The 19,123-nt window shown below is 36.3% G+C and overlaps 2 protein-coding genes across 6 annotated transcripts in view; one reads left to right on the forward strand and one right to left on the reverse strand.

The window, feature by feature from the left end:
• The window catches only part of NDUFAF5 (NADH:ubiquinone oxidoreductase complex assembly factor 5), a 44,457-nt gene extending 43,189 nt beyond the window's left edge, over positions 1-1,268 (reverse strand). For both annotated transcript variants that reach the window (XR_008376559.1, XM_053574297.1), the window contains exon 1: positions 978-1,268. Coding sequence is in view for 1 of the 2 variants with exons in the window: in XM_053574297.1 (XP_053430272.1) it covers positions 978-1,199 (222 nt within the window). In the remaining variant the exon portion in view is untranslated. The remainder of the gene's footprint in view (positions 1-977) is intronic.
• Positions 1,269-1,370: 102 nt separating this feature from the next.
• ESF1 (ESF1 nucleolar pre-rRNA processing protein homolog) overlaps positions 1,371-19,123 on the forward strand; it is a 65,020-nt gene continuing 47,267 nt past the window's right edge. The window contains exons 1-8 of one of the 4 annotated variants that reach the window (XM_053574470.1): positions 1,371-1,399; positions 2,716-3,388; positions 5,550-5,926; positions 6,299-6,412; positions 9,299-9,399; positions 10,676-10,828; positions 12,281-12,395; positions 14,209-14,356. In XM_053574470.1, the coding sequence (XP_053430445.1) occupies positions 2,755-3,388; positions 5,550-5,926; positions 6,299-6,412; positions 9,299-9,399; positions 10,676-10,828; positions 12,281-12,395; positions 14,209-14,356 (1,642 nt within the window). In that variant the 5' untranslated portion in view covers positions 1,371-1,399; positions 2,716-2,754. Of the gene's footprint in view, positions 1,400-1,420; positions 1,646-2,715; positions 3,389-5,549; positions 5,927-6,298; positions 6,413-9,298; positions 9,400-10,675; positions 10,829-12,280; positions 12,396-14,208; positions 14,357-19,123 lie in introns of those variants that run through there. The other 3 variants (XM_053574468.1, XM_053574471.1, XM_053574469.1) reach the window with 3 other exon arrangements.

Below are 19,123 nucleotides of genomic sequence, written 5' to 3' on the forward strand. Positions count from 1 at the left end.
CATTGTATTCAACAATCCAATTTATGTTTTCCTAAAACATAAATCAGATCGTATTAATCCATTGCTTAAAACAAGACCCTCACATTCCTCTAGAATAGTGCTGTCCAAATATGAGAGCCATGTGTAATTTTAAATTTTGTAGTAGCCACATAAAAGATAAAAAGAAATAAGATAAATTAATTTAGTTTCTTTAACCTAATATATCAAAAATGTCATTTCAATATGCAATCATTTTTTCTATTAACAAGATATTTTACTTCCCTTTTACATTGCAAGTCACGGAAATCCAGTGTGTACTTTTTACATTTAAAACACATCTCAATTGGACTAGTCACATTTCAAGCACTCAACAGCCACATGTGGCCAGCAGTTACCATACTGGATGGACAGCGCAGATGGAGAAGAAAACCCAAAGTCCCTACGCTGAAAGGCCCAATGCCCTGAGCCCTCCTAACCTCCTCCCACTCTCTCGAGCTTCACTGGAGGCCTCCACGAGGTCCTTTTGGCCTGGGGGCCTTTGCACTGGTCCTTCTCTTTGCCCAGGTGCTTCCCCCCACCCCCACTCCCATTACAGCTTGGCCCATCCCTCATCATGTTGCCTTCCGGAGCTGCCTTCCCTGAACATCGCAGTCACTGCACCGCTTTGCTTTATTTTTCTCATGTTATCTCTTTCCCTGAAATTACGTTCCTTGCCTACTGTCTGTTCGCTCCACCCCCACCACCCCCTGGAATGAAAGTCAAGGGGAACACAGCTGCAACTCAAGCAATATTTACTGAGTAAATGCATGAATGAATGGAAAGCACGTTACAAATATCTGAGCCCAGCCGGTCCGTGATCACAGCAGAGGACGAGGAGGCAAGGCTCCCGGTCAAGGTCAGACAGCGAGGTGGGTGTCAGTCCGGACCAGCCAGAGCTCCGGGACCCCGAGGCACCGCTCGGCGCCGGTCCCCTCCCCTCCGCCGTCCCGCGGTCTCACCTCTTCCTTCAGGTAGTCAAACTTCATCGGCTCGGGCTGCCGGGCCGCCCAGTTCTTCTGTTTCCTCTTCAAATCCCGGTCGAAGATATTTAGGGCTCTGGGCGAGGTGCCGCCAGGAAGAGAGACGCTAGACGCGACCTGCCTATGGCCAAGGCTCTCCGCGAAAAACCCCGCCGCCCAAGGTCGCCACCACAGACGCCAAAGGCCCATCAGCCAGAGCATTTCTAGCCACAACGCCACTTGCCGGCGTTTTTTGTCGTGCGCATGCGCCGGCGCATTTTCGGTAACCACCTCAGGGATCTCCCCAGAGGGAAAATTGATTGCAAGTAGTTTGGCCCAGTTCGCTTGCCGTTACCGCGGAGCGTCTCGCGGAGCATTATGGGTGTCGTTCTCCCTTGAGACTGTGAGAGGGCTTCTGGACGGTGAGTTGCGGTAGTCTCGCGTAGACCGGCTCTAGAACCGACGGAACTAGGCTTTTGTGAGGTCTCCTTCGGAATCGTAAAGGGTTCTCCACTTCTTCCTTGCATTTCTGGCCTCATTCTTCAGACTTACTGGGTCTTCCTCGTGGTGGCTTCTCAATAGACCTCAGCCCAGTAGCTGCCCCCTGAGGTTTGGGAGGACAGAAGACTTTGGTTCCCGGGGCCGTCTGGTATTCATCAGCTTAGAGGGTGGGTAGGAGGGTAGAGTGGGCTACGCGGATGAAGACTTGTGTTAGGGGTGAGGTCGTGTCATCTTCTATCTCGGAATCCCAGATGTTTATCAAGTGCTTTCGAGCTAAACATCATAAGACATGCGTTACCTTTGCTAATTGAATGAGCTTATACCTAACCCTCTGGGCTCTGGGCGAGGTGCCATAACCCTTGTATGGCTGTTCTGAGGGCTTGATGCTGTAATACATTTAAAGCGTATATGATTCGTCAGTGAAACCTTTGATATTTTCTTGGTTAGTTGATAGAAGAGTTGTTTCCAAGTTTAGGAAAAGTACAGCTTTTTAGTCAGGCCTTGTTTTTCAAATAAATACAGTCTTTAATCAGTCTTTTTTTGCCCTTTATTATCAGTGATTTTCGGCTTTTTGCAAAGTTCAAATCCAAAGATGCTGAACTCTTAGGGACTATGTACAAAAGAGCTAATTTATGCACACATATGTGTATATTCTAATGTTGAGGGGGGTGTCAGCTTATTTTAGCCTTAGTCACTTACAGAGTAAGAAATTGTACAAAGAAGTGATATTTATTAACTGTACTGAGATTTTACCTGGAGTCTTCTTTAACTTTGAAGCACGGTTGAGTTTAAAGAGGAAATTTTGTGAGCTAACCCTGAATTGATTTTGGTTGGTTTACTTAGAGACTAGCCTTGTAGAACTAAAGGCTTTTGATGGTAACCTTTTAATTATATTAATTTTCAACTTATAGTACATAGAGTTATACAGATAGTAAAATAGAAATTAAGAGTTAGTGCAATGAACTAGTAAACATTTGTCCTCCTCCAGAAAGCCCTGGAATTCTTCATGGTTTGCCTTATATTTATCTCTGTAAGTGATCTGTAATGGGAAGAGGATATTTTTGTGTTTTTGCTTTTCTGAATATGATCCAGAATAATTTGGGAAGATAAAACTAGATTTGAGTTATCTTTATTTTATATACATTGAGCTAAGAATGTGTTTTGAGCTAATATGTTTTTTTAAAAACATTTAAGTATATTAACCATTTATTATTGTAATATTTGTTTTATTTTTTAGTATTTGGTTTCTGCAAGAATTTGTTCAAGACATTTAAAAATGTCGTCCAAACAAGAAATAATGAGTGACCAGAGGTTTAGGCAGGTTGCAAAGGACCCAAGATTTTGGGAAATGCCAGAAAAGGATCGAAAAGTCAAAATTGACAAGAGATTTCGAGCCATGTTTCATGACAAAAAGTTCAAGTTGAACTATGCTGTGGATAAAAGAGGACGCCCAATCAACCATAGCACTACAGAAGACTTAAAACGTTTTTATGACCTTTCAGATTCTGATTCTGATCTTTCCGATGAAGAGAGCAAAACATTTAATCAAAAGAAAATGAAGAACAAAAAACCCCAGATGAAAAAGGAAGTAGATCCAAAAAATCTGTTTGAGAAAAACAAAGAAACCAAGAAAGTTAATCAAATGGATTTGGAAAATAAAAGTGATTTACATAATTCTGAAAGAATTCAGAAAATGAAAAATGCATGTAAATCTAAGGTAGATTCAAACACAAGTCCAAAGAAAGATAGCAAAGATTTTACCCAAAAAAGTAGACGAGAGAAAAAAAACATTGTTCAACATAACACAGATTCTTGTCCCAAAGGAAAACTAAGGAAAATAGACTCTGACACCTTTGACATTGTGAAATCTCCTGAGATGAAGTGTTCTAAGACAAGAGAATTGCAATCAGGTTGGTTGGAAATAAGTAGGCGTTCTTTGGTATTGCATTATTTATTTCTATACCAATCTTTTTTAAAAAATAAAAATGTATTAATGAGTATTTTTGTAGTATAATGGGAATGATCAAATGCTTATTTGGAAACAAAGTTATGAAAAGCAAAATATTATGCAGTGATTATTTTTAATGTGCTTGCAGACAAATACAGAAATTTGAATGTTGCAGTTAAACAATGATTTTGATTTGTGATAGTTGCAAATGAAAACTATAATCTCTAACCATATATGTCGTTTGTTATCATATAGGAAGAAGTGTGTCAGGCCAGGCTCAGTGGCTCACACCTGTAATCCTAGTACTCTGGGAGACCAACGCAGTTGCTTGAGCTCAAGAGTTTGTGACCAGCCTGAGCACAAGGGAGATCCTGTCTCTACTAAAAACAAACAAACAAAAAAACTAGCTGGGCATAATGGTGCACGCCTATAGTCCCAGGTACTCGGAAGACGGAGGCAAGAGGATTGCTCAAGCCTAAGAGTTCGAGGTTACTGTGAGCTATGATGATGCCACGGGACTCAGTAGGACTCTGTTTCAAAAAAATAAAAAAGTGTGTCTAGAGAAGATCATAGAGTCAGGCACTCATTCATTAATTCACTTGCCTAGTAATTAGTATGTGGCAGATAGAATGTAAGACATGGTCCCCCATCTCAGGGCTGTTGCTAGCCTATATGATGCCTTTGTGCATATTAGAAAAAGGCATGCCACAAAGCCTCTTAGGGCTCAGAATTTGGTGAAGGGACAGCACCTATGAGTGAAGCAACAGATTCTTTGACTATGCAGGGTGCATGGTTTGGTAAGTAGAGATTTGCCTTGATTTTAGCATTTTATACCCCTTGTGCAGATAATACCCTGCTAAACCATGCAGTGGCACTGGTCTAAAACAGCATTCCAGTAGAAATATGTAATTTAGTATTTTCTAGTAGCCACATTAAAAAGTGAAAAGAAACAGGTAAAATTAGTTTTTTGATTTTTTTTTTTTTCTTGAGACACCAGGTAGAGTGCTAGAGTGCTGTGACGTGATAGCTCACAGCAACCTCATACTGTTGGGCTCAAGCAATTCTCTTGCCTCAGCTTCCGAGTAGCTGAGAGTACTGGTGCCTACCACAATGCCTGGCTGTTTTTTCAGAGACAGGGTCTCACTCTTACTCAGACTGGTCTCTAACTCCTGAGTTTAAGCAATCCACCTTCCTCAGCCTCCCAGAGTGCTAGGATTACAGACGTGAGCCACATCTTCCAGCCCAGGTGAAATTAATTTTAATATTTTATTTAATCCAGCATATGAAAAATTTATTTCCATATTTAATAAATATTTTAAAAAATGGTATATTTTACATTCTATTTTTGTACTCATTGCAAGTTGGACAAGCCACATCTCAAGTGATCATTTGCCATGTGTGGCTTTTATATTTGTCTTGGAACTTGGCAGCAAACCTCATATGGAAGAAGAGAAAGGACTCTGTTATTGCATAAGATTAGTCTGGAACCAGGAGCAAAGTTGTTTTGATGCTGAGTTTGTTAGTTTAGCATCCTTTAAATTCCATTTGCTTTAGTGCAACCAGATTAATAAAACAGCCATATAATCCTTTGGATTGATACTGCAGAATCTTTTAAATTATTTTTTCTCATTTAATTTTCTCAATAACCTTGAGAAATGAGGGTATATTAAGAAACAAGGTTAAAGTGACTTATGTAAGGATACACAGATGTAGGACAGCAACTTTTGTTTTTAAAATCTTTCTACCCCACTATGTTGCTTGCAGTAATTTATGTTGGTTCTACCAAGACTTCATTTATCTGTCCATGTATCCTCTTCACTCAACTAGAAGTTTCAGTGAAGTCATTGATTACTTGTCTTTTGCCAACAATTGTGTGCTGATCACCTAGCGTATGGCAGGTACTCCTTAAGTACTAAATGAATGTATTGGATCTACTTATATAATTTGTGAATATATTAATATTTTTACTAGATAACTTGGTTAAACATGAATTTTACTGAATTTATATTTTCCTTTACTCTGTTTCATAGAAACTAAATTTTTACTGGGTTCGATGTCAAAAGTATTTGGATTCAATACAATTCAGTTTATAAATTTTCTTCTCCCCCTTTAACATTTTACAGTAGTTCCACCCGTGATAGCAAGAGACAGTGATATTCATGAAAATTCAGTGGGCGGCAAAATGTTTGACAAAGGTGCTCTGAAGGAAGATTCAGAAAGTGTTAGTGAAATAGGAAGTGATGAAGAATCTGAAAGTGAGATTACAGGTGTTGATAGAGCTTCAGTTGCTGATGATAATGTAGAGGAAGATGAGGAAGAAGATGAAGATGAGGATAATGAAGAGAATGAAAGTGACAGTGGTCCTGATCTTGCAAGGGGTAAAGGAAATATAGAAACTAGTTCTGAAGAAGAAGATGATATGGCAGATTTGTTTCCAGAAGAATCTGGTTTTGAGCATGCTTGGAGAGAATTAGATAAAGATGCTCCTCGGGCTGATGAGGTAACCTTTTGAATAAATAAGATTATTGCAAAGAACAGAGTATAAACAGCCTTTATGGGTGGTAAAATTGATGTCATTAAATTAAGTAGGAAAAACCTTGTTGGCAATAATAATTTAATGATTCTGATTAAAACTTTTTGATACGGAATATGTTTATATAAATTAGAAGATGTCTAGTAGAACTAAGAGAAAGTGCATATCGGTTGTATTTTTACTGTTCGACTCACTTAAAGTTCTCTTTTACATATTGAAACCACTTAGCTACTAATAATTTCAGAGGTTGGTGGGGGGAAGGCATTACATTTTTAGAATCTTTATTTTTCAAGTATTGCGAATCAGATTATGTAACATTTCATTTTTCTTATTTCTTAGATTACACATCGATTAGCAGTTTGTAACATGGATTGGGATAGATTAAAGGCAAAAGATTTGCTGGCTCTGTTCAATTCATTTAAACCTAAAGGAGGTGTTGTATTTTCTGTAAAGGTGAGAATTGATTTCATTTTGAAGCAAATATTTCTAAGCTCAGTAAAGGGACAGGGTATAGGATAAATAAAGATATTTTTTTTTTATTGTTGGGGATTCATTGATAAAGATTGTTTAAAATTTTATTCCTTTACTATCATTAACCAATTAAGAAAAAATTTAATTACACTAGTAACAAAACCATATAAAGTCCTTAGGAATCACCTTACTAAACACCTATATGACCTAGAATGACGTTAACTATAGCACTTGATAAATTTGAAACAGAAAATCTTGAGACACTATATTTTAAAACAGAATCCAGGTTTTGCCTTATGATAGGCCTGGGTTTAAATGATGATTCTTCTAAGTGCTATGTGATCTTAAACATTTTATTAATCTTTCACATGTATAGGTTTTTGTCTTGTATGTACTTATCAGCTGAACATCCCAAATCCTAAATGCTCCAGTGAGCGTTTCCTTTGAGCCCTCATGTCAGTACTCAAAAAGTTAAGGTTTTGGAGCATTTCAGATTTCAGACTTGTCTATTTAAATATTTAAAGATGTCTTTGATTTTCATTGAAAATCCCAATTTATATAAAAGTTAAGGAGAAGGATACCGGTAATCCTCTAAAGGAATAAATAAGAATGTTTAATAAATTTTTGAGGAATCATGCAAATATAAAAGGACTCAACCTGCCAGTTAAGATACCTAAATATTTTATAAGGCTATGAAGGTAGACAAGTTGGGTGAAATGGGACAAAGAGTTCATAGGATACTTTGTATCTAGACAGTTTTTTTTTTTTTTTTTGAGACAGAGTCTCACTTTGTCACTCTCAGTAGAGTGCGGTAGTGTCGCAGCTCACAGCAACCTCAAACTCTTGGGCTTAAGCAGTTCTCTTGCCTCAGCCTCCCAAGTAGCTGAGACTACAGGCTCCTGCCACTATGCCTAGCTATATTTAGAGGAGGTCTTGCTCTGGCTCAGGTTGGTCTGGAACTTGTGAGCTCAGGTAATTCACCTGCCTCCAGAGTGCTAGGATTACAGGTGTTAGCCACCACACCAAGCCAAAATAAACTTATTGAGCTTGTTACAAATGGCCAGGTGCAGTGGCTCACGCCTATAATCCTACTACTCTGGAAAGCTGAAGCAGGAGAGTCCTTTGAGTTCAGGAGTTCAAGACCACCCTAAGGAGTGACGCTCTGTCTCTACTAAAAATAGAAAATTTAGCTGTGCCTCGTGATTGGCATTGGTAGTAGTTTCCAGCTACTTGGGAGACTAAAGCAGGAGGATGGCTTAAACCCATGAATTTGAGGTTGCTGTGAATTGATACCACAGCACTCTAGTCCAGGCTACAGAGTTAAGACTCTCTCAGAAAACAAACAAGCAAACAACTGGACCAGATAAAGAATTTAGTTCAGATGCTCACTTCATAAAAGCCCAAAATAAACTCCAGATAAAGCAAAGGGGGAAAAAGAAACATAAACATCAAACCATAGAAGCAAAAAGAATTGTATTTTTTTAAACCTTGTGTTTCAGGAGATGGGTAGTAAAAATTTTTAGACTTAGAAAAAAGGGAAAAAAGAATCAACAGATGTGACTACATTTATAGTGGGTGCCAAAAAAATGTACGCACATTTTAAAAAAGGAAAAAACTGTATTAAAATTGCAATACTCAAATCACATTTGCTTCTGCAATTATAAGAGGTACTCAAATGTGACTTGTATTTCTCTTTTGTTAATTGGTATATATTGAGTATTACAATTTTAATACAGTTTTTTCTTTTCTTAAAATGTGTATACATTTTTGGGGAACTGCCTGTTTGTTTAAAACTTCTGTATTAAAGCTATTGTATGTATATAACTCAAATTAGTAAGAAAATCTTGGATCTTTTTGTTGATAAGCTCTATTTTTCAGGCATCTCAAAAAGCATAACTTAGCTAACAAATATGTATTTAATTTAGCCGGGTAGCATCAAAACAGTGTTAATTAATACAGTTATATTTCTCAACTCTCTAAGTAGCCAAGAATAAAAAAATACCAAATCCTTGTGAGAGTGAACCTTTTTCTTATATGAAAACTGTATCTAGTCAAATGTGATGCCTCACTCCTTTTAATCCTAGTAACTCCAGAAGCTGAGGCAGGATCATTTGAGGCCTGGAGTTTGAGACCAGCCTGGACAACATAGCGAGATCACTGTCTCTAAAATAAAATAAAATAAAATAAAAATTTAGCCAGATGTGGTGATGCATGCCTGCAATCCCAGTAACTTGGGAAGCTAAGGCGGGAGGATCTTCTGAAACCAGGAGTTTGAGTCTGCACCACAGTACCCCAGGCTGGGCAACATAGTGAGGCCTCATCTCTTAAAAATAAAAAAAAGACTGTAACCTATATAAGATTGTTAGTGGTTCTGTTCTCTGTTTCTTTAATAGAAAATATTAGATAAATGGTATGACTTAGAAATAAGTTGGTCATTGTAAAATTGATTTTCATTATTTGTGGTGTTTTATGTATTTAATTATTTTTGCATTATTTCATATAAACTATTTAACCAGTCATTTTTTATGTATATTGACATTTAGAATTCTATGATCTTAGAATCTTGTTTTACCTTTCCTAATTTTTCCTTTGGGTCCCAGAACCATCTTGTCGCAGGTGGTGTGTGGAGGTGATACTCTTGTTTTTGTTCCCAAGCCCCATGTCTATTATTCTCCAGCCAAAATGACTTATTTTAAAGGAAATTCTTCAGGCTGCTTTAACTTCCTTATATAGTGGGTTTGGAAGTAAGTGATCTCTCTTGTTTTTGTTAAGAGCAATTGTGAGTTATAGAATTCCTAACCTTATTAAATCAGGATATTTATTAAAAGGAATGTATAAATTACTATTGATCTTATTTTTTGTATTTAGATATATCCTTCAGAGTTTGGAAAGGAGAGAATGATGGAAGAACAAGTTCAAGGACCAGTAGAGTTATTAAGCATTCCTGAAGATGCCCCCGAAAAGGACTGGTATTATGTCACTATAACACTTAAAACTAAACCTCATAAATTCATGTCACTAATTTGGAATTCTGGTCACCTCAGTAGTCAGGACTAAAGTTTACCCTTATGCCAAGTGTAAACTTATGCAAAGTATGGTTAAAACAGGTTGCAGAACAGGTAAAAGTCTGTCAGATGTGGCACATTCTTCCAACGTTTTGTATGTGTGTTTATATTTTTATATTCATGAAAATTATTATTGCAGGTTTGTTTGTTTTTTTTTTTGAGACAGAGTGTTACTATGTCACCCTTGGCCGAGTGCTGTGATGTCACAGCTCACAGCAACCTCAAACTCTTGAGCTTTAGCGATTCTCTCGCCTCAGCCTTCCAAGTAGCTGGGACTACAGGCACCCGCCACAATGCCCAGCTATTTTTTGTTGCATTTGTCATTGTTGTTTGGCAGGTCCAGGCCAGATTTGAACCCACCAGCTCCAGTGTCTATGGTTGATGCCCTACCCACTGAGCCACAGGCACAGAGCCTATTATTACAGTTTTTAAAAAGCATTTCATGGTTAAACTGAAAGTTTTCTCTGCATCAGTGTTCTGAATTGATAAGTTTTGTCTTTTTTCTGAGATGTCACGCTCCATTTAAGTGGTATTGAAGCTCTCTTTACCTTCAAATTACATAATTTTTCTTATTTGAGAATTAAACAAAAATAAAAGCATGACAAAAATGTTCTTTTATCATGATACAGTATAGAAAATAAGATAATTTAGTTTTAAGCCACTAGGTGGAGCTATTTTTGCACATAATGAAAAGATTATATTAGAGGCAGAAAAGAGCAGATAAAGACCTTTAAAAAATGTGCTATAGTTAAGTGAAATTATGACAACACATGAATCTGGAGCAAACATTTTGCAAGGTTGGGAATTTCTTTGTAATCAGAACTAATGCTTTCCCAACATATTTTATAATACAGTGATCCTCTCCAATGATTTTATTTGAGAAGGCTATATGTGGTAGCAAAAAAAAAACAAAATAACTATTCCAAAAAAAAAAAAAAAATTGTAGATAAACACATAGAATTCTCACACTTTCTTTTTCTGGATAGCAAAATCTAATTCTAGTACCCGTACCTCGTCAGAATAATAAACTGAACTTGAGTATTTAATGTTCATAAAGGCTAAGTCATGAAAGAAAGATAGTTTAGAGTGAAGGCCAGCTTATAACTTACTTTTCTTAAAATAATTACATTTATTTTGCGTTTCTTTTTAAGTAAGCATCATGAGTTTTTCTCCCCTTTAGGACCTCTAGAGAGAAATTGAGAGATTATCAGTTCAAACGACTGAAGTACTATTACGCAGTAGTAGACTGTGATTCTCCTGAAACAGCCAGTAAAATTTATGAGGATTGTGATGGCCTGGAATTCGAAAGTAGTTGTTCTTTCCTAGATCTAAGGTAATCCAGCCTTATGTCTTACCAATTTAATCTTACAGTACAACATGATCATAAGAAGTGAAATATTTGAACTAATAGTGCTCTGCTTTATATTCCAAAAGTATTTTTTGCTTTTGGATAAACTCTGTCCTGTGGAACATTACTCCTAAGAGAGAAGACTAACAAGAAGATCTAAAGTATTAAGTATGAATCATCCCCATGTCTTTGTCCTTTTCAAACATATTGGCTGTTCTTCAGATGATATGTAGTGATATTTCACTACACTCTCTTTAGCACTAGGAACCAGATAAAGTAATTTTAAAAAATTTTAAAAAGCATGAGATGGGGGCAGAGGAATTTGCTAATAAACTGTATATCTGTACTATATTCAATTCATGCTACCCAGTACAGTAGCCACTAGTCACATCTGGTTATTTTTATTTATTTAATGTTAAATAAAATTGAAAATGCAGTTGTACTAGACATATTTCAAGTAATTAATGGTCACGTTTTAGACAGCAGATACAGAACATTGCTCTTATCACAGAAAGTTTTATTGAACAGTGCTGCTGTAACTGCTGTTTCAGAGGATGAATGGTATTACTGACATTGTCGTCATACTTGGGCATTATTTTTACCATGTGTTCAGGCTTTCCTGAATCAGAGCTAAAAACCTTAGGTGGTTGTGAATATCAGCTCTAAGAAAACAGGAGACTGAACTACTCTTAACATTTTATCATTGGCCTAGTCTTTTTGAACTCAGTAAACTATTCTACTGTGACATGCTTTCTGTTTCAAAGATCTGTGGGTTATTAAGAAAGTTTTGACATACACGTAAAATCAAGAAACACACAATCTGCAAGGACAGAAACAAATGAAGCCCTCCCAGCAACACTGATAAGCTGAGCAAGTTGAAACTTACATTAATGAATCAGAAATGATGCTTCTGCTGTATTTCTTAGAAGTGAAATAATGGACCATAACACAGTGTGTTTCAGAACTTTTATAGTGACCCGTGTATTCTGATCCGTAGAAACATACAAAGAAAAAATTTTGAATTTTTAATGCTTTAGTGTATAGCAGGAACAAGGGTGATCTGAAGAAAGTATTTTTCTCTTTTCTGTTAACAATTTCAATAGGATATTCTTGGTTTGAATGTTTAAATGGTAGTTACCAAACATTTGTTAGAAAGTCAAACTTTTTGGATTTTGTAAGTTCATATTAACTTGTTCTTTCCATGATCATTTTGTTCTTTGTTTGCTTTTTGGGACAGTTTCCATGCAGTGTTAGAATAAGCTCTGACAATGTCTAGAAAATAAGGCCAGTGACTGTGGAAAGAATTTACATTACCTTTTTTATTTTGTCATACATTACATCAGAAAAGAAAATTGAGTTTTCTGTAGACTCTAAACACTAGCTGTTTATCACTGTAGCACATGTTTAAATAAATTTATTTTTTTCTTTGCATTTTAGGTTTATACCAGATGATATTACTTTTGATGATGAACCTAAGGATGTAGCCTCAGAAGTGGATCTAACAGCATATAAACCAAAATATTTCACATCTGCTGCAATGGGAACATCAACGGTATCTCTTAACATTTAGAAATATGTAGACTCTTGGTTTAAAAAGAGATTTTGTGTGTTATTTCCTTACACCATTTTTATAAATGGAAAAGTATTCAGAATTTAAATGGGTAAGCACAGACAAATGAAATGCAAGTGCGTTTCCATTTTTATCTACCATATCTATTTGAACTTATTTTCAGATTCCTTTTATGGCTATAAGCCCAAGACAATTACCTCCTAATGTTTCTTCTTCTGTCTTTCCCACACAAACTTATTTATTCAGTTCCTTAGTAAATAATGTATCATTTATAACTGTATTAGCAAATATTGCAAGTCACAATTAAAGCTTGTGAAAAATTGAAATGAGAGCACATTTTCCTGCAGATATGACCCGAAATTGTAACAATTGATGTCAAATAATTCAGCACTAAGTCAAATAATTCAGGACTAATGGATGTCACAGTAGTGCTTGACAGCAAGCAGCCAGAGTTTGTGTCTACTGAAATAGTTTACTTAGTTAACTGCTTTCCCTTCCTCTTTTTCCCTGTAAATCTCATTCCTGCAGTTATACTCTTCAGTAGGCACACTGGCTTCTTTCTGCCTTTCTTGTGTGACAGACCACTATGCTTTTCTGAGGAGGGATTGGTGGCAGAGAGAGTTGCTTTATCTGTCACCTGGCACACTGTGATGGGCACTATGTGGCATTGATCAGTTACTGCATATAGTAAAACCCTACCAGTATATGATAAGTGACATCTAAAACATTCAGACACATATAAAGTTATGTTATTATCAGAATGATGACCAGGTCAGCCTAGCCAGGCAGCCCATCTGGAGTTCCTGAGTCCTGGCAGTATCATCAACATATGTTCCAGTTCCAGCAGCAGTTCAGAGGTTATCAGCTTACAGTTAGTTATCAGAATAGGGATAATTCTAAATCCCGTGACAAGTTGAAACTAAAACAGTGGCAGTGATTTTTTTTTTGTTTGTTTGTTTTTCAAAACAGAGTCCAAAGCTGTTGCCCTGGGTAGAGTGCAATGGCGTTATAGCTCAGCAACCTCCAACTCTTGGGCTCGAGCAATGCTCTTGCCTCAATTTTTCTATTTTTTAGTAGAGGCAGGGTCTTGCTTTTGCTCAGATTGGTCTCAAATTCGTGAGCGCAAGCAATCCACCCACCTTGGCCTCCCAGAGTGCTAGGATTACAGGCGAGAGCCACTGCGCCCAGCCAGTGACAGAGATTTTAAAGATCTCTTGGTTAATTGTTTTGCTGACCTTGTTTAGGGAGATTGGCTGGCAGTTGGGGGACGGGGGGAGAGCAAGCATGTGAGATCTACTCTCTGATGAAGATAAAACCTCTAGGGGGAGCCTACGTGAAAATAGGGGCTATGTAGAGGAAAGGAACTGATCACCAGAGCAGTCATGTTATGGATAAATTTCATGTGTCATGGGAATTTAATGTGCTTCTACCCTCCTGAAATCTTAGATCTCCAGGTGCAAAACATGCTTTCTCTAATCCATAATAAAGTCAACTTTTTCAGTACATTTCTTATTTTTTTCACCATAATTAACCCACATACTGATTATTTTTTACTCCTAATAATGGTATATCATTTATATAGCAGAGAATTAGGAAAAAGAAGGTTAATAGAAATGATTCTCCTTTTACAAACAGGATATTATGTGGTACATAATATTAATCATTCATTTTTTTGTTTTAGTGTGTCCTAATATTTTTACCTTACTGTTGAACATCAAAGTTAACAATGTAATCTTTGACAGGTTTGGGTTATTAAAAGATTTCCATTTTTGTGTGTTTTCTTTGTTGATGAAAGGTGGAGATCACTTGGGATGAGACTGATCATGAAAGAATTACAACATTCAATAGGAAGTTTAAAAAGGAAGAACTTTTGGATATGGATTTTCAAGCCTACTTAGCTTCTTCTAGTGAAGATGAAGAGGAGATAGAAGTGGAGTTCCAAGGTACTTTTTAATCCTTCTGTACGCATTAATGGAAACATGTCTTTGTACATAATAAGTACCTTAAAGGGGAGATTTAGAATCAGATGAATTCTCAAACTGTCTGCAAAGCACACTGAAGTGCACAGTGTCCTACACATCTGTAGATAGTGATTGAATTTTGTAAAAATTTTCTTAGCCCGAATTTCTTTAACCATAAACATTTTGTTTAAAACCCTGATCTAACCAAAAAAAAACCCAAAAGCCTGATCTTTTAGACTTGCCTTGATACGTGTACTTATACAATCTCTTACTAAACTAGTAAAATGCTCTAGTAACCCTTTCCCCTTTTCTTAATTAAGATCCTCTTTATTATTTATGTATGTATATATGTGTGTGTGTGTGTGTTTTTGAGACAGAGCCTCACTCTGTCACCCTGGGTAGAGTACCATGGCATCATAGCTTACATCAACCTCAGACTCTTAGGTTCAAGCGATCCTCTTGCCTCAGCCTCCTGAGAAGCTGTAACTATAGACACCCACCACAACACCCAGCTAGTTTAGTAGACATGGGGTCTAACTTTTACTCAGGCTGGTCTCACATTCCTGAGTTTGGGCCATCTACCTGCCTCAGCCTCCCAGAGTGCTAGGATTATAGATGTGAGTCCCACACCCAGCCAGGAACTTCTGTCAGATTGATTAAATATTTCTCCTGAAAATATCTTTACCCTCCTGGACAACTTAGGCATCTTTAAACAGTTTTCATGGTATCATTGTGTGTTGTAATCCTGACTAATTTTTTAAATCCTACAGGATGTAATATTGCTGTTTTATACTACCCTCATTTAAATTTGCCCACATTTTCCCCAATCTCTTTGCTCTTTATTTTTTCTAAATCTCATACCTTGAGAATCCTTTTCTTTCTGTCTTACGTATACTTTTGTGAATTTCCTTTAGTGTCTATCAGTGTCAAACTTTCTTGAGGTTTGTCTGAAAACGTCTTTACTTGTAAAGTATATTTTCACTGGTAAAGAATTGTAGGTTGGTAGTCTCCTTTCCCTCACATTGATAATCATATCCTACTGGCTTTATTGTTGTTCCTGAAAAGTCATGGTTTTTTTTCCGTATTTGAAGGTTATCTAGATTTTTTGTTGGCTGTTTTTCTCTTCTTGTCTTTCTGTAATTTTACTGCATTTTTTAAAGAGTAGATTTCATTTTTGAGATTAGAGTTTGTTGTTGGGTTTCGTGAATTTGTGGAGTGGTGTCTTTCATCAGATTTAGAATATTGTCAGCCATTACAGTTTCAGATATTGTTTGTCTCCAGACCTCCCTAGACTTCAATTAAATATATAGTAGATCTTTTTACTGTATCTTACCTATCTCCTACTTTTACATTTTTTAACGATTGTCTCTTTGTACCGCATTATGAATATTTTCTTCTAACTTGTCTTTCAGTTTATTAATTATCTTTCTGCATTCTGGATATTTTCTTCTAACGTATTTTTCATTTCACTAGTTGTCTTTTCAGCAGTATTGAATCTGCTCATAGACATATCTATTGAGTTCTTAATCTGATTATTGTATTTTTTACTTCTGGACTTTGTATTTGGCTCTTTTTCAAGTAAGCAATATCAAAAAAATTTTCTACTCATTGCAGATAGTTTCAACATAACATATTCTTTTGTTTCTATAAACACAGTAAGCGTATTTTTGAATATTCTCTGAGAATTTTAGTGTTTCATTTATTTTCAGGTTGGTTTATTATTCTATAAGATACTTCTCTCTCATTTGCTTATGTACATACCTTGTTAACTTTATGTGATAAGGGTATCTTTGACTGGGGCAAACTTTAATTTATTTTGGTCATTCTAGGACCACATTACTCCAAATTTTTAGGCTTCAGGTTCCCTGGCTTCTGCCACTAATAAAAGTCTGTGTGACTGCTGGTTTCCTTCAGATTGATCATTGTTTTGGGATTATATCTCTCTGGGTCCCAGCTTAATGTCAAGGTTACTAGTTGAAATTCCCACCTTGTGTGGTCCTTTAACTTTTGTCCTCTTGCCCCTGAAAGACTGGTAAAACTGCCATTGAGGGTTTTTTGTCTTTGTTTATTGTTTTTTGAAACAAGAGTCTCACTCTGTTGACTTAGGCTAAAGTTCTGTGGTATCCTAGCTTACAGAAATCTCAAACTCCTGTGCTCAAAGATCCTTTTGCCTCAGCTTCCCGAGTAGCTCGTACTATAGGTGTTCGCTACCATGCCCACCTAATTTTTCTATTTTTATAGTAGAGACAGTGTCTTGCTCCTGCTTAAGCTGGTCTTGAACTCTTGAGCTCAAGCGATCCTCTTGCCTCAGCCTCCTAAAGTGCTAGGATTACAGGCGTGAGCCACGGTGCCAGGCCTGAGTTTCGCAACTGTTTCTTCTGTAAGTCCTGAAACAGGATATGATCTCAGGGCAAAACAGGTATTTAATACTAGGGTCATCCCTCTAATCCTTTTTCTTGATTTTGACATGGTAATTATTTACTAACTTGCCAGTTCTTTGAAAGTTTGCTTTATCTTTTTTAAAGATATCTTTAGAAAAGATTTTTAAAATATTTCATCCAACTTGATATCCTCAGTGGTTGGTCTGAAGGGCCTAGATTGCCATTAATGGAAGCAGAAGTTCTCAGATTGTTTTTATTTAAGATTTTTTTTTTAATGATTGAAATGATTAGTTGTGTACAATTGAACTTGAACAACATGGGTATGAACTGCCTGGGTTCACTTATATACAGTTTCTTCCACATTTGCTACTGAGATAAGACCAACCTTTCCTCTTCCTATTCCTCAGCCTACTCAATGCAAAAATGAAGACCTTTATGAATATCTGCATCCACATAGTAAATGTATTTTCTCTTCATGTTTTTCATAATATTTCCTTTTCTCTAGCTACTTTATTATAGGAAAACAATATAATGTACAAAGTGTATGTTAATCAACTGTTTATGTTATCAGTAAGGCTTATAGTCAACACTAGTTTATTAGTAGTTAGAAATTTATGGGGAGTCAGAAATTTATATGAGATTTTCAGCCAGACAAGCTTGGTCTTCCCCAACCCCCTCATTGTTCAGGGGTCATATGTACTTTTAGACTGTATGTGCTCTTTGCTTAAAATAATTTATTTTGTTAAAAAGGAAAAAAGTCTCCCAAACTGTTTTTCCCCTATAGTAGATTTGTCTCTGTTTGGAAATTTGATTGCTTTGTTGTAATTTCATGTCAGCGTTTGGTTATAACTCTCTGCCTAATACCTTCACATCTTCATTCTTCTTATATAAAAGTAATCCCAGTCATGATAAACTATGAGTTAGACATGTTGTGCTAAAAGAAAATAAAGAACCACAAATATTAAAGATAGATAGATGTAAGTATTTTAATTTAGTAAGAAGGAATATTCTCTATAGAAATAACATTTCTCGTAGCTGTCTTTTTGGTTTTCCTTTTGCATATGTGTTGTTTTTATAGCCTAAGCAGCAAATTAAATGAATCCTAAATACTTCTTTAGTATTGCCATAAGGCTATTTATTTGAAACTTGACTTTCTTAAATCCTGTGCTTGGTCTTTTTTTAGACTACTAGGATTTTTTTTTAGACTACTGAAGATAGTCCTTCATTTTTCTAAGCTTTTCATAAACTACTACCTTTGAACAGTGTTACATACATGGAATGGAAAATTACGTTTAATTGTTCTAGTTTCTTTGTTCGGACATCTCGTGGTAATAAAACCACATAATTGCTTAAGTATTTAATCGTTTTTGAAAATGTACAATTTGGAATGCTAGTTAAGTTGGGCATAAAAATGTTCAGATTTCTTCAAAGCCTCCATAGCTGTTGCTTGTTAATTTTTTGGCATTCCAAAGAATTGGGTGACCATTTTATTTCTTAGTGTACACAGAACAGCCAAATCCTTTTTTCAAATAGTCGTTCTCCCTCATAGATGTGGAAAAAGATATATTTATTTATCTACATTTCCTTTTTATTTTTATGCTTAGTAAATTCTGGGTAGATTCTGTCAGCTCTAAAACAAAGGAAAAATGATAACATTCCATGTACACTTGTGAAGATTAGTTACAAGTTTTTCAAATAGGTGTTTTTAGTTTGAGAGAAGTGAACTAAATTTTTAAATGGCAGTTTTGACATTAGGGCAACAAATATTGTGAATAAATAAGCATTAATTTATCAAACCATTCTTGTTAAGATCTTGAGCTCTGCTGGTTTCAAACTCTGACTTCACTTTATACAGGTTATATTTCCTAAAATCTCTGTGTCTTTCTCTTTATAGCTGTGAAATGGTGATCATAATAATACCAGGTTCGCGATTAGAAAGATTAAGATGATGTGTACAAACTGTTTAACACACTACCTTGTATTGCAAATTTATATTTCTCAAAACTTTGATGATTCATAGCTTTTTGTCTGAAATATCCTGCCCGTTAATTTTTTTTTTTTTTTTTTTTTGAGACAGAGCCTCTGTCATCCTAGGTAGAGTACTGTTGTGTCATCATAGCGCACAGTAACCTGAAACTCCTGGGTTTAAGAGATCCTCCTGATCAAGAGCAAGAGGCTTCTGAGTAGCTGGGACTATAGGTGCCTGACACTACACCTAGCTAGTTTTTCTATTTGTAGTAGAGATGGGGACTTGCTCTTGCTCAGGCTGGTCTGCAACTCCAGAGCTCAAGCTGTCCACCCATCTCGGCCTCCCAGAGTGCTAGTATTACAGGCATGACCCACCACATCCGGTCTCCATTAAATTTTT

This window comes from Nycticebus coucang, chromosome 21, assembly GCF_027406575.1.
Source record: "Nycticebus coucang isolate mNycCou1 chromosome 21, mNycCou1.pri, whole genome shotgun sequence".
Taxonomy (NCBI): Eukaryota; Metazoa; Chordata; class Mammalia; order Primates; family Lorisidae; genus Nycticebus; species Nycticebus coucang.